The 21,968-nt window shown below is 35.2% G+C and overlaps 1 protein-coding gene across 1 annotated transcript in view; it reads left to right on the forward strand.

Moving 5' to 3' along the window:
• TAPT1 (transmembrane anterior posterior transformation 1) overlaps nt 1–21,968 on the forward strand; it is an 87,724-nt gene that overhangs the window by 23,958 nt on the left and 41,798 nt on the right. Inside the window, exon 3 of the mRNA XM_036763803.1 lies at nt 12,820–12,938. Coding sequence (XP_036619698.1) covers nt 12,820–12,938 — 119 coding nt within the window. The remainder of the gene's footprint in view (nt 1–12,819; nt 12,939–21,968) is intronic.

The raw sequence follows: 21,968 nt of genomic DNA on the forward strand, positions 1-21,968 counted from the left end.
CATGGTAGATCAAAAATTCAGATAAGACAGTCCCTGCATTCATGGAATTTATAATGTAATAGAGAATAAAAAAAGCAAACTCTTCTTTATATGCAACATTAAGGTCTGCGGAGTGCTGTCCTGCCAACAACCCTGTGAAGTAGGTAGTTTAATTACGATTATTAATCCGGAGATCCAGTGAAGGGGAGGAACTTGCCCAAGGTCACATGGCTGCTGAGTCAAATCTGAGAATGTGGTCTAGGTATTCTAATATCAAAACCATGCTTCTGGCCATTATACAAGGCTCTAGTCCTTTGTTATTATTGTCATTTTTCAGTCATGTCCCCATTTGGGATTTTCTTGGCAAAGATCCTCCAGCCCATTTTACAGATGAGGAAACTGAGGCAGGGCTAAATGACTTGCCCAGAGCCACACAGCTTGTAAATGTCTGAGGCCAGATTTGAATTCAGAAGGATGAGTATTCCTAACCCCAGGCCTGACATTCCATCCACTGTGCCACCTAGCTGCCCAGTCTTTTATGTTAGAACAGATGATCTATCAGGACTTAAAAAAAATTTTGTATCCATTTTAGACATAGAACTGTAGGACTGTTTTCAATAGCCTTTTAATTTAAATGTACACTCAGGTTATAACTAATATGCAATTGAACAAAAGCAATTATTTTCCTATTGGTCGTGACATTTTACCATGCAGGTAGAAGTGAACTATATTTGTGTGTTGTTCTTAGTGTTACCCAGCAATTCTGTGACTTTTGGTGCAACTTTTCAACAAATTCAGTTCGACAAATTTTTTTGCTAAGTGTCTATCTGTTATATAAAAATACCAAGCTGGGGACAGAAAAATAAAACAACCCCTGTCCTTGAAAAAATTTATATTCTTTTGTTAAGATACTTAGTATAACAAGATAATTTGTGTGGAGAGAGAGCAGAGCACATTAGTAAATAAGGAGATCAGGGAAGGTGTCATGGTGGTTAAACTTTAAAGCAAAGTAAGGTTTCTGAGAGGTGACAAGAAGTACATCCATGCTTGGAATGATGCCAGGACATGGGACTGTGGTATGTCAAGGTGGGAGCACCTAGTAGTCCTGTTTGGATGCAATATAGAATGCATGAAAAGGAGTAATAAAAAATAAGACTAAAAAATTAGGGAAGCAAGGAATAGTTTATCTGTCAAATTTATGGGGAGTGGAGAAATTTATGACCAAACAAGAGAGAGAGAACATTATGAAATGCAAAATGGATAATTTTGATTACAGTAAATTGAAAAGTTTTTGCACAAACAAAGCCAATGCAACCAAGATTAGGAGGGAAGCCAAAAGCTGGGAAAGAATTTTTACAACTAGTGTCTCCGATCAAAGCCTCATTTCTAAAATATATAGAGAACTGAGTCAAATTTACAAGAATACAAGTCATTCCCAATTGAGAAATGGTCAAAGGATATGAACTGGCAGTTTTTAGAGGAAGAAACTAAAGCTATCTATAGTCATATGAAAAAACGCTCCAAATCACTATTGATTAGAGAGATGCAAATCAAAACAACCCTGAGGTACCACATCATATCTGTCAGACTGGCTAACATGACAAAACAGGAAAGTGATAAATGCTGGAGATGTGGGAAAATTGGAATGCTAATAATTGTTGGTGGAGCTGTGAGCTGATCCAGCAATTTGGAACTATGCCCAAAGGGCTATCAAAATGTGAATACCCTTTGACCCAGCAATAGTGCTTCTAAGGCTATATCCCAAAGAGGTCATAAAAATGGGAAAAGGTACCACATATACAAAAATATGTATAGCAGCTCTTTCTGTGGTGGCCGAGAACTGCAAATTGAGGGGATGCTCATCAGTTGGGAAGGCTGAACAAGTTGTGGTATACGAATGTAATAGAGTACTATTGTGCTATAAGAAGTGATGAGCAGGCAGACTTCAGAAAAACCTGAAAAGACTTATATGAACTGATGCTGAGCAAAGTGGGCAGAACCAGGAGAACATGGTACACAGTAACAGCCACACTGTGCAAGGACTGATTTTGATAGACTTAGCCCTTCTCAGCTATTCAAGTAGGTCAAACTTTTCCAAAGGACTCATGATGGAAAATGCCATCATATCCAGAGAAAGAACTATGGATTCAGAATGCAGCGTGAAGATGACTCTTTTCTCTTTAGTTGAAAATAAAATTAGTTAACCTTTAGTTGAAAGTAAAATTCGATGTAATGGTGTTATAGGGAATTGTTATAGGGAAAGAAAATACTAGATAAACCTAAAAAAAATTTAGTAGTTGCTATTGATTGATCTTTTTAATATTTTGGGGAAAAGTCCTAATAGCACAGAATAAATTCAAAGATAAACTTATATGTTTATATATCTTTAGTGTAGCTAATAAAAACACAATGTTTTATTGTTTATTAATAGTGATTTATTGTGGTATCTATTAGCAATAGAAAATTAAATATGCGTTGAGACAATGTAATAGTCACATTTCCATCTCACAAAATTCCCTATTGTTTCCTCCTGAAACTGAAATAAGAATTGTTCAAATCTATGTATTCTTTGCAATATAATTCTTTTTAAAATTTGTATTTATTTTTAATATTCATTTTTTAAAAATTTTGAATTCCAATTCTCTCCCACCCTCCCCCTTGTCATTTTTTATAGCACAATAGTATTCCATCACAACCATATAACACAACTTGTTCAGCCATTCCCCAGCTTATGGGCATTTCCTCAATTTCCAATGCCACCAAAAAAAGTGCTATATTTTTGTATATGTAGGTTTTTTCCCTTTGCATTGATCTCTTTGGGACACAGACCTAGTAGTGGTGTTGCTAGGTCAAAGGATATACACAGTTTCATAGCCCTTTGGACATAGTTTCAAATTATTCTCCAAAAAGGTTGGAGTAGTTCACAGTTCTACCAACAGTGCATTAGTATTCTGATTTTCCCCCATCCCTTCCAGCATTTATCATTTTCCTTTTCTGTCATATTATCCAACTGATAGGTATTGTGTGGTACCTTAGAGTTGTTTTAATTTTCATTTCTCTAACCAGAGCTTTTTTTTCCTTATGACTATATATATTTTTGATTTCTTCTTCTAAAAACTGCCTGTTCATATCCTTTGACCATTTATCATTTGGAGAAAGGCTCAGTTCCATGTATATTTGAGAAATGAGTCTTTTATTGCTTTAAAAAAAATTTTTCCTTCCGGTGCTTTCCTTCTAACTTTGGCTGCATTGGTATTGTTTGTGCAAAACTCTTTTAATTTCATGTAATCAAAATTATCCAGTTTACCTCCTGTGATGCTCTATAGCTCTTGTTTAGTCATAAACTTTTCTTATATCCCTAGATCTGACAGGTAAAATTTTCCATGCTTCCATAATTTGCTGATTGAGATGACCCTTTCTGTCCAAATTATGTACACATTTTTACCTTATCTTGGTATATAGTGTGAGATTTTGGCCTGTGCGTAGTATCTGGCACGCTGTTTTCCAGTTTTCCCAGCAGTTTTTGTCAAATGGATGTCACAGCTTGGATCTTTTGGCTTATCAAACACTAGATTACTATGGCCATTTACTACTGTGTATTATGTACCTTATCTGTTCCACTGATCCACCTCTCTATTTCTTAGTCTGTACCAGATTGTTTTATGATTACTGCTTTGTAATAGTTTAAGATCTTACTGCTAGGCTATTTTCCTTCCCATTTTTTAAATTGATTCTCTTGATATTCTTGACCTTTTATTCTTCCAGATGAATTGTTATTATTTTTTCTAGCTCTATAAGATAACTCTTTGGTAGTTTGATTGGCATTGGTACTGAATAAGTAAATTAACTTAGGTAGAATTGTCATTTTTATTATATTGGCTCAATCTACCCTTGAACAATTAATATTTCTCCAATTGTTTAGATTTGTCTTTATTTCTGTGAAAAGTGTTTTGTAATTGTGTTCCTATAGTCCCTGGATTTGTCTTGGCAGGTAGACTTCCAAGTATTTTATAATGTTTGCAGTTATTTTTAATGGAATTTTTCTTTCTGTCCCTTCCTGTTGAGCTTTGTTGGTAATGTATAGAAATGCTGATGATTTCTGTGGGATTATTTTATATCTTGAAACTTTACCAAAGTTGTTAATTTTTCAGCTAGATTCTCTAGTCTAGGGTTCTCTAAGTATACTATCATATTATCTGCAAAGAGTGATAGTTTTGTTTCCTCACTGCCTATTTTTATTCCTTCAATTTGTTTTTATTTTCTTATTGCCATAGCTAACGTTTCTAATACAATATTAAATAATAGTGATGATAACAGATATCTTTGCTTTACCCTTGATTTTATTGGGGAGGCTTCTTGTTTATGCCCATTACAAATAATGGTTACTCTTGGTTTTAGATAGATACTATTTATCATTTTAAGAAAGCTCCATTTATCCCCATTACTCCTGAAACGGAAATAAAAGTTGTTCAAATCCATATTTTACTTGCAGTATAATTTCTTTCTCATCCGACACTCCTTCAGATTTTATGAAAATATGAGTAGTCAGCCTCATGAGTTATACTCATAATGTATGAGTATGCTTTGTGTGAACTCTTTTTAACCCCATTTCGTTTTTGTTTTTCTCATTTTTAAGTATTCCATCAATGACATACTGGAAAGTTTTGTGGTGAAAGGGGGGCAGAAAATTCTAGGCCTAGAAGTAGCCACAGAATATCAACAACGGGGGGGGGGGGGGGGGCAGGCAGTTGTTTCCCATGTCTCTGTTAGGCTCTATACTGTCTTAACTCTACTGAGTGGCACAGTGGATGGAGCTCAACCTGGAGTCAGGAACACAGCCTCAGATACTTCCTAGCTGTGTGACCCTGGTTGAATCACTTAGTCTCTGCCTGCCTCAGTTTTCTCATCCATGAAATGGGGATTATAATAGGACTTACCATATTGTTGTTGTGAGGATCAAATGATATATTTAGCATTTAGCATGGTGCCTGGCACACTACTGGCTCTTAAAGATGGCTTTTTTCTGTCCCTCTCCTCAAGTGTGGCAGTTTTAGCAGTTTGCTGCAAACTTGGGATTCTTTTGTGATTCCTTTTTTCTTAATTGTATTAGAGGCAAGAACCATTTTGGAAGTAGTAGCAACAGTACCCAAGGCCATGGTGGAGAGATTTTGGGAGAGAAGAACAAAATCATTGGATCAGTTACTGTTTAGTCTTTTGCTGACTGGAAGTGGGAAAAATCACATTCCAGAACCAGGAAGATTGTACTGCAGCAAGCAGAATGGAGGACCCATGGAGCTACTGTACCATTCTTCTGTTACTCAGATGTTTTAGTTGTTGATAGTAGCACGAGGGGGAATCATTGGTACAGGTCACTTTTTTTTACTGAAAAAAAATTTTTAAAGCAATATAATTGTATAAAATGATATAGAGAAATAACTACTAGACGTTACTTATTTAGTCAGGTGATATTTTGCATATGTAAGTATTAAAAGTTGGTGGGATCATGTATCAAGCTCATTGGGTTATCCCTTCATCAACACAGGTCACCTTACCATGTGATTTCTATCCACCGTTTTCCATGTATTTGTGCAAGTCACTATGTTTTTTTGTTTGCTTGTTTTTTGTTTTCTGCAGAGGGGGAGGGGAAGGGGGATAGGCAGGTAATTGAGGCTAAGTGACTTGCCCATGGTCATGTAGCTAGGAAGTCCAGGGCCACTACTCTATCCACGGCACCACCTAGCTGCTTCCCTCTAGCTCTTTTGATAGTTTACTGGTATTGCAACACTCAGGCTCTTCATCTCTTATCCCTCGTTCTCATTTCATGATTGACTCGCCTCATCTGCTAGTCATGTGTGCACCCTTGATGATGTATTGTATAAAATCACTCAAGCGTTACCTGTGACCCAAGAGGCAGCTCCCCTCCCCTTCCAATCTCCCTCCACAGGGAGTTTTTTTTCCCTATACTTATGCAAAGCCTAAATTTATCCTGCAGACAGCCTGACCCCAACAAGGGGAGTCAAGTTTTTCTCAATATGTCTGATACGTTATATCCTCGCCCTGGAGTTGCATGTAAACTCTCTACAACAAAGCTTAAGTATGGCTGGTGTCTAGTGTTTTCCCAAAAGGGACTTACAGAGTCTATTCCAGAAAAGACATTGTACAAAGTAGAATATATACTATATATAATTGTACAAAGTAGTTATCAGATAGATGGCAGCTATTCTCTCTACCTCAAAACCAGTGCTTGAAACAGAAGATTCATAAGCATGCACTGTCCTCCTGGCCTGGTCATCTCTTTTGAGAAGCAGTGTAAATTCCCCTGTTCAAGTACTGGATGATCTCTACACTCCCTAGAATTTCCCTCATCAAGATATTGCTGAGGATTTCCTTTTTCATGAAGGTGCCATGAGTTTCCGCCTCGTTTGCCTGTGCTCATATTTGCTTCAGTTTTTTGGGACACTGTTTCTAGTGCCTGTAGCTTCTGTCTATGTTTTTGTTGTTGTTGTTGTGGTTGTTACAGCTTTAGCTTATCAAAGTTTCTTTTGGGATTTTGAGCTCATTATTCAATGTGGCTCTGGTTTTGGATCTTTGCTGGAGTAAAACTCGGAAAGTTTGGCTTCAGCTTCTGTCTAACCCAACACAGGGCCATTTAAACTGGCTCTCATGTCACATTGTTGATTCATTAACACTGAAGTCCATGAAAGGGTTGTTTTGTTTTTTTTTTTTTTTCACATGAGCTGTTATCATCTCCTTCCATCTAGTGCTAGTAAAATTGATTTTTTTTGCCCTAATCATCACTTTACATTTATCTTTGTTCAATTTTGCCTTGTTACAGTTCACTTAATATTTTAGCCACCTGAGGTCTTTTAATCTGTCACTTATGTTGGTTATCCCATACATAATTGTGGCATTCCCTTTTAATAATCAAGTTATCTTTGTCTTCAGGTTATTAATAAAAATGTTGGATAGTTGAGGGTCAGGGATGGATTGCTAGGGTGGGTCAGTGGAGCTCTACCTCCAAGTTGATATGGGCCCTTAAATGCCTGCTCTCTGTGTCCAATCTAGTCACTCTCACAGCTTTTTGAAGCCACGTAACTATACTACCATGTACCTTGCTACTTTCCATGTTGTCCACAATAGAATTATTGGAAATTTTACCAGTTTCTTGGCTAAAATTTAGCTAAGCTACATGTACAACTTTCCCTGTGTCTAACAATCTAGGATATAGAGCCATAGCTATACAGCTGAAATGGATGCCATCTAGTCCAATGCCCTTATTTTAGAGTTAAGGAAATTGAGTCTCAGAGGATTTAATTACCTTGCCCAGTGTCCCAGCATTTGTACATATTATCATTGAAATTTCATCATAGATCCTCTAATTCCAGAGCTATTGGTCTTTCAACTGTACTGTTTTAACCATGTCATGAAGGAAGTCAGATTAGTTTGGCATGACTTCTTGTTAATGAAGGCATACTGCTTCTTTGTGATTTCCTATTCTAGATGTTCTCTTACCTTCCCCTGAGTAACACATTCTAAAAACCAAATTATTTAGAAATCAAAGTTGAGCTCACCAGTCTTAGTTTTCAGTCTCCACACCCTTTGTTTTATAAAAATTCCAGATATTTTACCTTCTCGAGGCTGGCTACGTTGCTCGTATTTAGCTATTAGCCAGTACTTTTCAGAGATCAATGACAGTGATTTTGCAATCATATCCACAAATTATTATATTTGGATGTAGTCATATTGAGCTAGTTCATATGGAGCTAGTGAGTTGACTTCAACAAAGGAAGCAAAATGGTCTCTCTTCTTGTATATCTTGGATTTCAATTACTTATTAGCCATTTTCTTCCACTTTTTTTCATTTTCTTCTGCCTTACTAACTGTGTCTTAGCTGTTTATCACCATATGTATGTGAGTTAACATAGTTGGAACTTGATTTTTAAAAATTCCTCTATCTTATTCTTATCCTTATGGCTCCTTTTGTCTTTATGATTTACTCTAGAAAAAGAAGTAGTAATTACCTACTTACCCAGAATCCAGTGGAGATTAGACTGTGCATACATATATCAAACTACTGGTCATGTTCTTCAGTGACAAAAATTACATCAGTCCAAATATATGAGAGCTTGTATATTTCATAAAAATTCCCCTTTCATAGGTTGTAAGCCCTTCAAAGACAGAAGCCAATTTTTTTGTATCCCCAGTGCTTAGTACAGTGCTTTAATGTTTACTGATTGTTAAATTTCTACTGTTTCTCTAGCCTAAGCCCCAAACACCAAATCATCTGGCAAAAATCTTGTAGTAAACAGATTATTTGTTTTAGCTTTCATGCCTAAAAGAAGATATCTTGCTCAGTTTTTTTTTTTTAAATACGTTTCAAGGTGAGGTATTCTCAGGTATTTCTCTTAACAGATTGCGGCAAGCAGTTGTGTATACATTTTATTTTATCCTTAATTTTTCTCTGTTATTCCCTTTTGTAAAGTATCAAAAATGTTTTTGGAATTTGTTGTATAGTACATATACAACAGTGAATACAGCATTTGAATCATGTTTCAGGATTCACAAATCCTCAGTCAGTCAATAAACATTTTAGTGCCTAATAAGCTCTAGGCACTTTGCTAAATGCCGGGGATACAAAAACAAAAAAGAAGACACTGTCAGTTCTCAAAGAGCTTACAGTCTGATGGAGGACAGCACACAAGAGGAAGCTGTAAAATTGGGGTACAGAAAGAAGGAATGGAAGTTACAGGGAGCATAATGGAGCTGGTGGGAAATGAAGAGATGGCTGGCCCGGGAGACCTCCTCCAATGGAGGCTTTGGGAGAAGTTCTTTGCTTTACCCTTCAACCCTTCAATCAGAGGAGCAGAGGCTACTGAGGGTATCAGTGGGGTGTGGGTGCCAAGGCTGATACAATGTCACAGGATGATGCATTTCCTCATGATGACATTCCCTGGGACCATGACAGAATCTAATCCAAATGAGTGCAGCTGGTAGGAAAAATACTGGGAAAACTCTGATATATGGGTTGGGTTTTGTTTTTCTTTTTGATTTTTTGCTCAGTTGGTAGGTCTGCATACTTAAGTTTCAGAGAGGCTGAATTTCTCAATTGTGTTTATTAATTTAAATTTTTGTATCAGTTGTGCTCCAGGCTAAAGAATACTGCAGATATACATCAGTTTATAGTGGCAGGATTGACAAGATTCTCGTGTCTTGATTTATGTAACTGTTCATATATGTGTAGTTGAAAGCCTATTAGTTTTGTCAAGTCAGAAAGCATTTATTATTTCTTACTTTGGACCAGGCACTGTGCTAAGCACTGGAAATACAAATAGAAGCCAAAAGAAAGACAACTGGGGAAAGAGCCAGGATGGTAGACTAGAAGAAAGCAATGTAGCTGAGCTCCCATCCACAACTTCTCCAAAGAGAGACCAGACAAGACTGAATCTTGATGGAGAAATCCAAAAAGAGACATGATGAGTGCTTTGTCTGGTCCATATCACCATAGGGAGACAGACAGAGTGGTCTATAGATGCTGGGACAGGGTTCGGGCCGGAGCACACAGGTAGTGGAGCATTCCATCACTCAGGGAGAGGCTGCGCACTAGCACAAAATGAGGTCCCAGGCCTGGGACATCCCAGACCCACACCAAGGCTGCTTTGGGGATATGTCCTAGCTCGTAGCTTTGTCAATCCAGGGTCACAGATCCAGGGTAGAGTGAGAGGGGAATCTGTGCTACAGCAGTGGCATTGTCTGTTTGTTTGTATTTTTGGAGGGGAGAAGGCAGGGCAATTGGAGTGAAGTGATTTTCCCAAGGTCACACAGCTAGTACGTGTGTCAAGTATCTGAGCCTGGATTTGAACTCAGGTCCTCCTGACTCCAGGGCTGGTGTTCTACTTACTGTACCACCTAGCTACCCCCAAGTAGTGGCATTGTCTTTGCCAGTAGGGAGTCCCTGGACAGTATACTGAGAAAGGAGCAAATTCAGAGCCAGTAGCAGTAATAGTGTAGCTCAAACTCCAAGCCTCAGAGCAAGATCTCACTTCTAGCATTTAGCCCAGCCACTGGAGGAATATTCAAGAGAGGAAACCAAGACCAGAGCTGAGCCTACAATTCTTCCATTTTGAACCATAGGGCTTTCCAGCTACACGATAGGGGCTAAGACCAGCAGAAGTCTATTCTTGTATAGCACCAAACGCAGGTCAGGTGATTTTCAGAGCTCAGACCAGGGGGTACAGCAACCAGACTTTGCCTTGGATCAGATCCCTTTGGGAGTACTAAAAGAAAGCTTGTAGGTACCCAGCCTGTTGCTGAGATTCTGGAATAACACAACATGCAGTATTCCCCAAAAAGCAACAATAGGACCAGCCCATCCTTCAAGAAGTGTGGCAGAACCCAGACCTAATCTCAAGTGCAAAGTCTGGAAGTATGCTGGAAGAATGTACAAATTAAAAAAAAAACTACACCATAAAGAGATATCATGTTGGCAGGGACGCTCAAGACACAAACTCAGAAGAAAAGAATGACTCCAAAACAACTGCAAAGAAATCATCAAATCAAACTTGGTACAAACTTAACCAGAATTCCTACGAGAGATAAAGCAAGAGTTTAAACAAAAAGTTTTTCTCAATGAAATAAGAGTGCTTGAGGAAAAAAAATAGAAAACAAATGAGAACTGTGGAAACAGTATTGGAAAGGGGTCATTTCTTACTTATTCTGCTTATTTGTATTCATTTGCATGTCTCTCCCATTATTAGATCATAAACTCCTTGAGGACTGAGGCTGTCTTTTGCCTTTCTTTGTATCCTTAGTGCTTAGCACGGTAGCTGGCATAAATGTTGGCTGATTGATTTGTCATAGATTCAGAGATACAAAATGGGAAAGAACATTAGAAATAAAGTAAATTCCTTTTAATTCAATAAAATAAATATTTCATTTTCAGAAATAGGTTTTTTTAATGACTTACTACATAGAGACTAGGCTTTGCAGAACACTTTATAATCCTTTTTTGTCCTTTCAGCTTTGCTGGGTAGGCACTACAGATATTTATTAGCTCCATTTTGTAGAAAATGAATTTATAAAATTAGGCTCAGAGAGGTTGTGACTTACCCATAGTCACATAGCTACTAAGTGTCATGGAGAGAATTCAACATCATGTCTCATCTTACTATAGTTCAGTCTTCTTTTTAGTTCATCTCAGACCCAACAAAAGACTTAACTCAAAGACTGAAAGTTCTTGAAAGATATCCAGGACCAATACGATAAAAATTTAATGATGAACTCTAGAGTGAGTAGCTCTGTCCAAGTTTGTTGAAGTCTTAGAGTATGTCAGAAATGTAACTTGTCAGTATATGAGGAATCAAGGGTTCCAGCCCTTGGGGAAGTTCCTTAACTTCTCTGGGCTTCCAAGTTCCTACCACATAAAAGAGCTTGGATTCAGTGACCCCTGAAATTCCTTATAAGTCTAAAATTCTGATACTTTGGTGTTCCCAGCTCATCAAGAGCTTTGATGTAATGGAGGAAATGGTTTCCATTTCACTGAATAGAATGGGTATGGAGTGACATACTTTAACCAATAAACTTAACCATTTAGCAACTCAGTCAAGGAGAAGAAAACAGAAAAATATGTGAATAATCTACCTGCTATGAAATTCACCTTACTCTAGAGCTAGTTTTATATCCTCACTTATACAATCGTGTATACATTATGATGATAGATTAGAATTATGGAAAATATAAAGCAGAAATATGTGGTGGCTCATTGCAGAAGCAGGAGACTAAACTATTAAAAAGTATATAGAAGAATGACATAGGCCATTTAGTGTAGGAGCAAAAGCATAATGTGGTTCAATATAGCCTTTGTATTAAAGTACAGTTTAATAATAATAGCAATTACTCTAAATCATCAATAAAAAAGTTAACCTTTTTCTATTCTATTTAAGTATAAATTACTACTGAATTGCTTATATTTGAGAATATGTAACTTTTTGTGACAAGGTTTAACCTCCAAAAGATGCCACTGCCTGAGTTTATGAAATGTGGTACTACATTTGTTTGATACAGATTTATATTAAGATTAAAAACTATCCGTACAAAAAAGAGAGATGTATTCCTATCTTAGGAAAATTATCTTCTGAATAGAGTAATTTCACTTGCCTATATTTTAGAGATATTTTAAAATTAGTGAACAGGTAAAGAAATCTGTGGATTTTCTTTAAACATTAAGAATCATTTCACAAATTATATCTTATGTTTTATTCAAATATTATTATTATTGTTCAAATAATATTATTTTTGGCCCAGACTTGTGGTTTCATTGGTATGGAAACTCCCTTTATTGATACAGATGGGTAATTATATAACTTAAAACGCTAGAGAGTTATGTGGAGGCATGGAGAGATTAAATGATTTGCCCTATGGTTACACAGCCTGTGAATGTCAGAGACAGGACTCGAAGGCAGTCTCTTGACTCCAGGGCTGAACCTCAGTCCAGTTCACCTTTCTGTCTCTCTCATGCTGAAAAAGAAAGAGAGTCAAATTTAGAGGTAGATCTTCATAAGGTTTTTTTTTTTAATAAAACCATTTAAAGAATGAGCAAAGGCTTAGTAAATCATATTCAATATGTTATCCATCATTCAAAGGCTACTCTTCTGAGTTGTTGTTTAAAGTGGACGACATACTGTGGGAAAAATTGTAGATGGTCCTTTGGAACAAAATCTCTATGAAATAATTAGTGATGTGAAATGAAATGCCTAATGTTCTTAAACTTACTTTGTTAAAAATTTGGTTTCCTTAATTACTTAAAAAATAATATGCTCTTTTCTTTCTCTTAAAAAAATCTAGCTTATGATTTTTGGAATCTTTCTGTGCCTGGATGCATTTCTCTATGTGTTCACCTTACTTCCTTTGAGAGTTTTTCTGGCGTTATTCCGATTCTTCACTTTGCCATGTTATGGCTTAAGGTAGGTTTTTTTTTTTAATATCATTGCTTACTTTTAAAATATTTATATTATTTCATTGTCAGAACTGATTGTTTTCTCTGAATAATTCTGTTCTAAATAGACCTTGCAAATGAATCTAAGGGGCAAATTAACATAAGATAAAATTCACATTTATTTCCTTGTGATCTGACCCTCAGTGCAAGTAGTAATGCTTACATGTTCGTCCCCCAGGTTTTGGATTCCAAACATTCTTTTTTTTTACTAATAAGATCAAATGAATAATTTAGTAGACAGGAAGCTAGCATATTGGAAAGGTCACTAGGCTGTGAGTTGGGAAGCCCATTTCTAGTCTTGGTTCTCCAAGTAACTAGCTTTGTGATTTTGCATAAATCACTTAATGTCGAGCTCAGTTTCCACATCTGTAAAATGAGGGTGTTGGAATAGTTGATCTCTAAAATCCCTTCCAACTCTTAAGAATTCATGATCTTGTATTTCCTAGTAAATTTTTTTTCTTTCCTCAGAAAGATAAGACTAGGAAATATGGATTAATACAACTTTAATCATTTCTACTACCTCATAGGAAGCCCTTTTAATTTTTTATAGCTTACCAGCATGTCTTGCTCTTAACTGCTCAAAAATATTTATTTGATTAAATGCTGCTTCACCAAATACCTTGACTTTCACATTGGAAAGATGTTGTATCTGTTTAAATACAAAGTGGTAATTTAATACTGCATGCTTTTTATAAATCATCAAGAGCAAGTATGCATTCATAACATTATAATAACATTTATATAATGGTTTTAAGAGTAAAAGCAATTTATATATGTTTTCTTATTTGATGTTTGCAGCAACCCTTTGGGATAGATAAATTGAATATTATTTCCTTTTTACAGATGAGGTAATTGAAGCTTATGGAGGTGGGCTTGTCCACATCACACCATCTAGTAAATGGTAGATCCAGAGTTCAAATTCAGATCTTCTGTCTCTTAAGTTAAATATTATTTTTTTACCCCATGTTGTATAAAGTCTCTATTCACTTGAATAATAATAATGATAATAAATGAAATTTATATAGTTTTAAGATTTACCAGGTGCTTAATAGCCATCATTTAATCCTTGTAACAGCTTTGTGAGGTAAGTAATATGAGTATTATCTCTATTTTATGTGTGAGGAAACTGAGGTTCAAAGAGGTTTTGCTTGCCCAAATGCATCTAGCCAATGGTAGATAGAGGACTCAAGCACAGATATGCTTTGCCTAGTATAGTAGTATTCTTTCCCTTGTGCTATGCTGAATTAAATGACTGAATTCGAATTTGAATACTGTGTATAGTATAGTTTAATATTGCTTCATATGGCTATGGAGTAGTGTTGTCCACATAAGGTATTCAGGACTCATATAACTGATTGTCAAATAAAGCACAACTGAGACAAAACATTGTAGTCCCACAATGTGTAGAGAGGCAGTATTACAATAAAGAGTGACCAGCCATAGATTCTTGAAGCCCTGCTTTAGAGTTCTGCCTGTGACCTCGAGCAGCCTTGTGACCCACCCCCTTTGGTCACCCTGTCTCTCAGTGCCTGCCCAAAGGTGACTCAGTAAGAGCTTAAATGTGTCCCAGATGACTCAGACTCTGCTTTGAAGGGGAGGGGTTTCCACACTGTGAGTAGTATCTCACCCTGACGCAGTCACTAGTCTCACTTCCCTACCCCCCATATTTTAATCTCTCTATAGGGCCTGACCCTGCAGTTTCATCAGCATGGCAAATTCCTGGGCAAGGAGACTCCCTCTACTAATGAAGGTTGCTACCTGCTCTGGAACTCAGACTTTGAGTTGTGCAGACCATTGAGTGTTAGTCATATATGCAACACACAAACATACACACATTTTTATCTCTTAATGAAATTCTACTTCAGTAAATGACTTTATAGAACTCAAGCAGAACTTAAGTTCATTTCCCCAAAATTGCAAAAATGAAATAGTAATTTCCAACATCTTGTTCAGTATTGAGACATTTATGATATCATACAGAAATTGAGGGCAGGCAGATATTTTCCACTAAATGTATGTCAGTAAACAAATCTTTATTAAACATTTACTGTGTTCTAAGTACTGTGCTAAACTTTGGGGATGCAAAGAAAGGCAAAGGATAGTCCCTGCCATCAAAGAGCTTGCATGGAGGAAGGTACCTCCTGTGGGCATGTGATAGAGAAGTCCAGAGGAGTAGAGCTGGGTGGCCTGGGAACCCTCCTTCAGGAGAGGTTCTAGGAGGAGCTATGTACTAGTAAAACTCAAAGATAACCTATTACCTGATCATTAGTATTTTATTTCTTTTCAAAATAGAGCCTTAATCTTCATCATGATTTTTCCATTCTAATAGTGTCTTCATTGTCTTTCTTCTTAGTATTCTCTTTCATATTTAACTGGAAAGTTTGTCACAGATATGTCTGAATTCACAAAATTAGTTACTCTCAATGTAGAATAACTTGCCAGACTCTATAGTCCTTGAACTATAGAATTGGTGAATATCCTATAATAACATAAAATAGATATGTTCATACATAATGCATGTAAGTAAAGAACAAGAATGCCCGACTGTCAGATTAGCCTGTTACAAAATTACTGTGCATTCAGTATGTAGAATATAATTCCATTTAACAAAAATATACTAGTCACACAGCATCTTCACACTAAAAAAAATTAAAATGTGATAATATGCCAATTCAAAGTCCTGTATATTTTCCCATTTAAAATTACTATTTTTGATGAGGAAAAAACCCATTTGCTATTTCTGCTATAAAATGTTAAAAATTATTCAATTTTGATCTTAAATTTTGATAAGGATAAGAATTCAGCCTTTCCGATACAATAATATACAATCCTATGGATCTCTTTATTATGGTTAATACTTTAGTTTCATACAGCCTTACACACCTACCAGAATATGAGAAAATTAAGTCCATAATAAGAATTAATTAGAAAAATTCATTTTAGGATTCTTTAGCTTCATGATGAGTAGTATGAATTTTTCTTACTTGAATAAAGAAAAATTTCTTACTTTCCCACATTATTAGAATATAGATTTTGTTTTTAAAAAGGTATTACATAAGGGATGGCAGTGTAACTTAGTGGATAGAAGGCTAGCCTTAAAGTCAGGGAAATCTGGGTTCGTGTCCTACTTCTTTTACAGACAAGCTGTGTGACCATGGGTGAGTCACTTAACTTCTCAGTGATTATAGTTAGAAGATTCTAAGTTACAGATGAGTTTCTGATCTGTGTAAGTGGAAGACTTCTCCATTCTCCATGGGGAGTTTGTCATAATAATCAAATCACACATCTAGAAAAAAAGAAAAAGCATAGTAGTAAGTAGATAGATAGACACACAGATAGACAGACAGATAGATAGATGTATATATGAAAGAACAAATTGCCCTTATGCTTTTTAAAAATTACTATAGAATTTATCCTCTACATAGTCAATATATAGAGATATCGATTTATCTATATCTTTCTATATATTCACACACAGAATAAGATTAATTTATTTGTGACATTGTGGCTGCCTTACAAGATTAGATCATTTCCTGTATCTTTACAAGGAATCAGGATAAAATACAAGTTCCAAAGTGGGCACATAAACTTAACCAGGGAGCTATGTGGGAGTTTAATAGAACTCTTTCTCCCTACTTCCAGAGAAAAAGAGAGAAAGCAGAATTATTTTAACCTTTGATTTATAAAAAGAAGGCAAATTGAAGCTTGAGAAGAACCTAAGACAGTTTATTGAAAGTAGCAAGATTACTTAGGTTTATATTCATTTATCAACTATGGAGTGAGATTGTACTCAGGAGACTATCAAGTGAATGTCTACGGTAGTTTCCATAGTAATGGGGTATTGCATATAGAGCTCGAATACCCTTTAATTTCTGGAGACGATATTACTAACACTAAGAAGTATTTTTTTTTAACCAAGGTGTATACTGTGAATAAGTAGTAGTGCTATTATACCTATGCTCCTGGATACTTTTTTTTTTAAATCATCTGAGTTATTTGAGGTATCGTTTCATTTCTGTATATACGTCTAGCATAGCCCTAGGTGCATTTTATGTGATCTCCACTTCTTTGGGTTACATATAAATTAGGTCGTGACTGAAAGCAGAGTGGTTGGGTAAAATATAGATCCTGAGGGGTTGAGAGAATCACAGATTTCCTAGATATGACAGGGGAAAGCCATTACTACCTGTTTCTTTCATTTCCCTTACTTGTCCAAAGCTACCAAAGTTTTGAATTTATCTGTGGCCCATTGATAGTCTTCTTAATTTATCCTTATTAAAATGCTTTGCTATGTAACTTAATTTTTAAGAAGTTTTTAAGTGTAGATTTACAATCAAGTTTTACTTTTCTTCTACCTATTCCTTTTTTCAAGGTCTTCTAGCCAAAAGTCGACACTAGAGGGCACCTGTCTCATACCTTTCAGAATATATGAAAAATTTATTGTGAAAACGATTTTGTCACTCTCCATCTTGCTCAAAGCAAGCTTAATTATCAAATTTATATAGTTGCTAATATTCATATTTGACAAGAAACAATGGTTGGGGTTTTTTTGTTTGTTTTTAATCTGTTAGTCTGTTAGAACAAATATCTACTTTGAATAGAACTTAAACAAATATTTATTGTGGGATGTCTGCTAGGCACAATTTTGATGATGATGACCAAAGTGTCTTATTCACTATAATTTCTCAGTGTCCTAATTATGGTAAATAATGTGGTAAATAAATCATTTGTGTTATGGTCTATTCTGTAATGTTTTCATTGAGCCATTTTATAATTTTAATACTTTGAATACCATTAAAATATATTCTTGAAACAATAGTTTTTTAATCTCTACATTGATTTTTTTCTAAAATAGATTCTTAAGAACATTTGTATATGTTGTTAAAAGGCTACCAAATATACATTAGATATTATAAGAAGTTTCACTTTTCTAGTTCCAAGTTTTAGTATTCAGGAAATAACTGAACATTTCCTTCTTCCTTCCTGCAGCTTTACTCCCAACGTTTTCTCCACTTTAGTCTGACTTGTCTTGCCTATAGCCATATCATCATATTTCGTCTTTTGTGCTACATCTCTTTCAGCAAATAAAAACTGTTCTATCTATAAGACTTTCTTTTCATATTTTTAAGGGGATAAGGGGCAAGAAGAGCTTTCAAGATTAGTAAATAAGTTGAATAATATTTGTTCTGCCTTTTTTCCTTTGATTCTATTTTTTTATAACTTGGCCTCCTCCCCCATAAGAAAATTTTTAAAATAAAAGATTATTTTGTCAGATGACAACTAGTTCATGGCACAGTGAGCAAGCTATAAATGCTAATAGTAGCTTCATGTGGTCTTTTTACATTGGGGGAGGGAGGAGAAGAGAGAGAGAATGTTAGATAATTTTAATTTAGCACCACATCATTTAGAAATGGACATTTTTGGTTCTTGGAATTAATTGACTCTTTTCATTTACTTCGATGGTTTCTGATGTTGGGCATTTCCAAAGCCTGACAACCCCTGGGTCAGAATCTGCTTTCGAATTCAATCTTTGAACCATTTTCTCCATCTTTACTTCAATGGCATAGAAATACATGTTTTGATCATGTAACAACCTACTTCAATTTGTAATCAACAAATTATGCTAATAGCTGAGATAAACTCTTGATTCAAAAATTTTTACAATAAAGTAACAAATCTACAGGAAAAAATGGGTCTTCTTGACATTTCCTTGTTGAGTGATACTAAGTTACTTCTCCTTAAACTTGGGTTCAAAACATCAACTTCACTAGAATGAGATGGGTAAGATAAAGATTACAGAGAACAGTCTGAAAAAAGACTTGGGTTTTCAAATGGAAAACAAGCTCAATATGAGCCACTGGTGTTAATACGATCACCACAGAAGCCAATGTGATTTGGGGCTAAATTAAGAGAATCTTAACTTTCAGGAATATAGAGGTGAGTTTCTTTGTACCGGGTGCTGGTTAGACCATATTCAGAGTACTGTATTCGTTTCTGAGTGCCACAGTATAAGCTTTGGTGAGCTGTAGAACATGCAGAGAAGAACAACCAGAAAGGTTAAGGGCCATACCATATCTATATTCGTCAAAGGAACTGGGAATGTTTAGCTTGGAGAAGAGAATATCCTGGAGGAATCTATATCTCAAGGGCTTGTGGAAGTGGGATTAAACTCGTTCTTTTGTTCCCTAGAAGGCTGTTCCTTCTAGGAGCAGTGAATGGAAGTTGCAAAGAGACATATTTTGACTTGATGTAAGGAAAAACTTTTTAATCATTAGAACTGTCCAGAAATGCAGTGGCCTGCCTCAGGAGGTATAGTAGGCTTTCCCTTCTCTGATCTTCAAGTAGAATCGAAATGATCACATGCCTGGTAGCTTGTAGTGGTTGACTTCTTTCTGATATGGATTGAATTAGTAAAGTACTCTTTTACTTCTTAAATTCTGTAATGCATTATGTTTGAAACTAAAAAAAAGTTTCCATATTCATAAAAAATGTAGTCATTGCACAGATTTATCTACTTTTTCTTAGAGAAAGCTTCTAGAACCTTACCAAAATAAAATTTTATTTGCTTTGAAATCTTTATAAATAGAATTGCCTATAAGTCTTTGTTTGGAAAACTTCTTTGTGTTCAGTTGTTAACCAAGAAAATCCTAGTTTCTTGAAAAGGGAAGTTATGGTTTTCAAAAAATAAAATTCTCTAGTGTCAGGTGAAGAGGTTGCCAAGTCATCCTTTTCTTATAAATTCAGTTACAAATTAATAATTTCTATATGTTTTTTAATTGCACTGATATTGTAGTTGATCTACTTTACCCTTAAAAGTTGTGCCTTTTAATTTGATATTATAACTGAATGAAAGAATTATAAGGCAAAATGTCACTAAATGTTAAAAAGTTTCTCCAAAAAATTTCTCTATGCAGTGTTAAGTAATTTGATTTTGGCTTCCCTTTCATTTAATGTAAAGTGTATTTTTATTTTGAAAATATGAAGCTAATAGGACAATTTTTTTTAGAATAGAAAAAAAAGCTTGGGTTTTTTCCCGGTGATTCATCCAAACTCTAGCATTTGTTTTTATTTTCCTGAGGCCTTTTGAGGAATGAAATAGATTCTTGTCAGACAAACTACTTCCATTGAACAATTCTAGTTCATCTTCATATTCTAAAACTATAAATTCAAAGTATTTGAGAATCTCTGTACTTACTGGATTTTCTTTCATGCTGCATATCCATAAAGATTTTCTGTTTTTCAACATATAGTTTCCTCTTTAAAAATTCTCTTAAAATGCAATTTACTCCAGGTTTAGTGGGGTACGTCTGTGGTATACCTGTAGACCCTGCTGCTAGAGAAGCTAAGGCTGTTGTATTGCTTGATTTTGGAACTTCTGAACCTCAGTAAAGCTGAAGATGATTGGGTGTCTGTTCCAAGTCCACTATCAATATGATGAGCCCCTGGGAACAGAAGCCCACCAGGTTGCCTACAAAGACAAACTGGCCCAGGTTAGGTCAGAAAAACAGAACAGGTTAAAGCTTCCATGGTGATCAGTATTGGTATCAGCCTGTTAGTAGCCACTGTACTTCCAGCCTGGGCAAGATAGGAAGACCCAGGCTCAAAATTAAAAAAAAAAAAAAAGTAAAATAAAATTCAGTTGAGTTTTTTACACATAAGCCTTATTTTTGGCATGTCCTGTTATTGCTACCACTATAAGTCACATAGAAAAAAGCTCTTTGTAAAATTCAATGAGGAAACCAGTGTGTTTCCTTTTACCATGGCATAGCCATCTTTCTTTTTTTTTAGGTAGCTTATATAGTCAGGTACATATTTACTATTTTAGCCTTCATAACATCAGAATTTGTTGTCCACCTTTTCCTCACGATGACCCTCTTGCGTAGGGTAGCAACATTACAACCTTCTCTCTCTCTTTCTCTCTTGTAAATCAGACCCAAGGGAGGAGCACTTTCACTTCCTTTATAGGATGGAATGTGGTGTCACAGGGACTCCTTGTGGTGAGTAAACCCTGATTTTTCCTTCTATGCTCTTGGCCAAATTGGCATAAGTTAAAATTAGAATCTATCACAATGCGAAAATAAACAACTTAGGCAGAATTAATAATTTTGGGGTGGAAATATGCTTCTTATACATAAGAATGCAATTTAGTTCCCTTCAGTATTTTACCTCACAATAATAGCTTATTTTTTTTTGAAATGTGTATGTTGCTTTATATACATCACTTCTTCTAATATTAAGAAAATAACTATAAAAACAAATCTTTGATTATGCCTTTTAGGCTAGCCTCAAGTATATATTTTTTTACTTATCCATTAGTGCTAAATATAGTCTGTGTCATACAATCATAAACAATATCTACTTTACAATTATCAAAATGTTTCACCCAAAGAAATTAATTTTTAAAAATTCTCTTTCTAGAATAGGTTGAAATAAATTTTAGTTCTAAGAAACACTGAAGGTTTTTAATTTAGTGATAAAATATTCATTTGCAGTTAATACTTAATTTTATCCTAGAATTTAGCAAATAATTTCAGTCTTTGGATCCAAGAACATTTGAACATTTTCATCCAACCTATAGAAACATGTCTTACAAATAAATCTCCTTTATGTGTATATAAATATGTAAGTTTTCATATACAAATATGTATACATATATACATATGTAAACACAAAAAATAAAACTAAGCCCAAATTTTTAAAAATATAATTCATAGATACTTAAGTTTTTATGCTTCTGATTTAAATTCTTAACTTTCTTTAAATTCCTTCACTGGTCTTACAGGTAGCCAAAAATCAATCTATACCAAGAAAAAACTGAATTCAATAGAAGGGCCACAGGTTTTATTACAAAATGAAACTTGGAGTAGTGGTACGTTGACATTTTGACTTCCACATTTATTTTATCATGTGTTTTGATAACTTTTGCCTCCATATTCCCAATTAAATATGAGAATTATTCCATTCTGTCTCTTCTGTTGCTATTGTCTCTCTCCCCTGC

The sequence above is a fragment of the Trichosurus vulpecula genome, chromosome 6 (assembly GCF_011100635.1).
Source record: "Trichosurus vulpecula isolate mTriVul1 chromosome 6, mTriVul1.pri, whole genome shotgun sequence".
NCBI classification, from domain to species: domain Eukaryota; kingdom Metazoa; phylum Chordata; class Mammalia; order Diprotodontia; family Phalangeridae; genus Trichosurus; species Trichosurus vulpecula.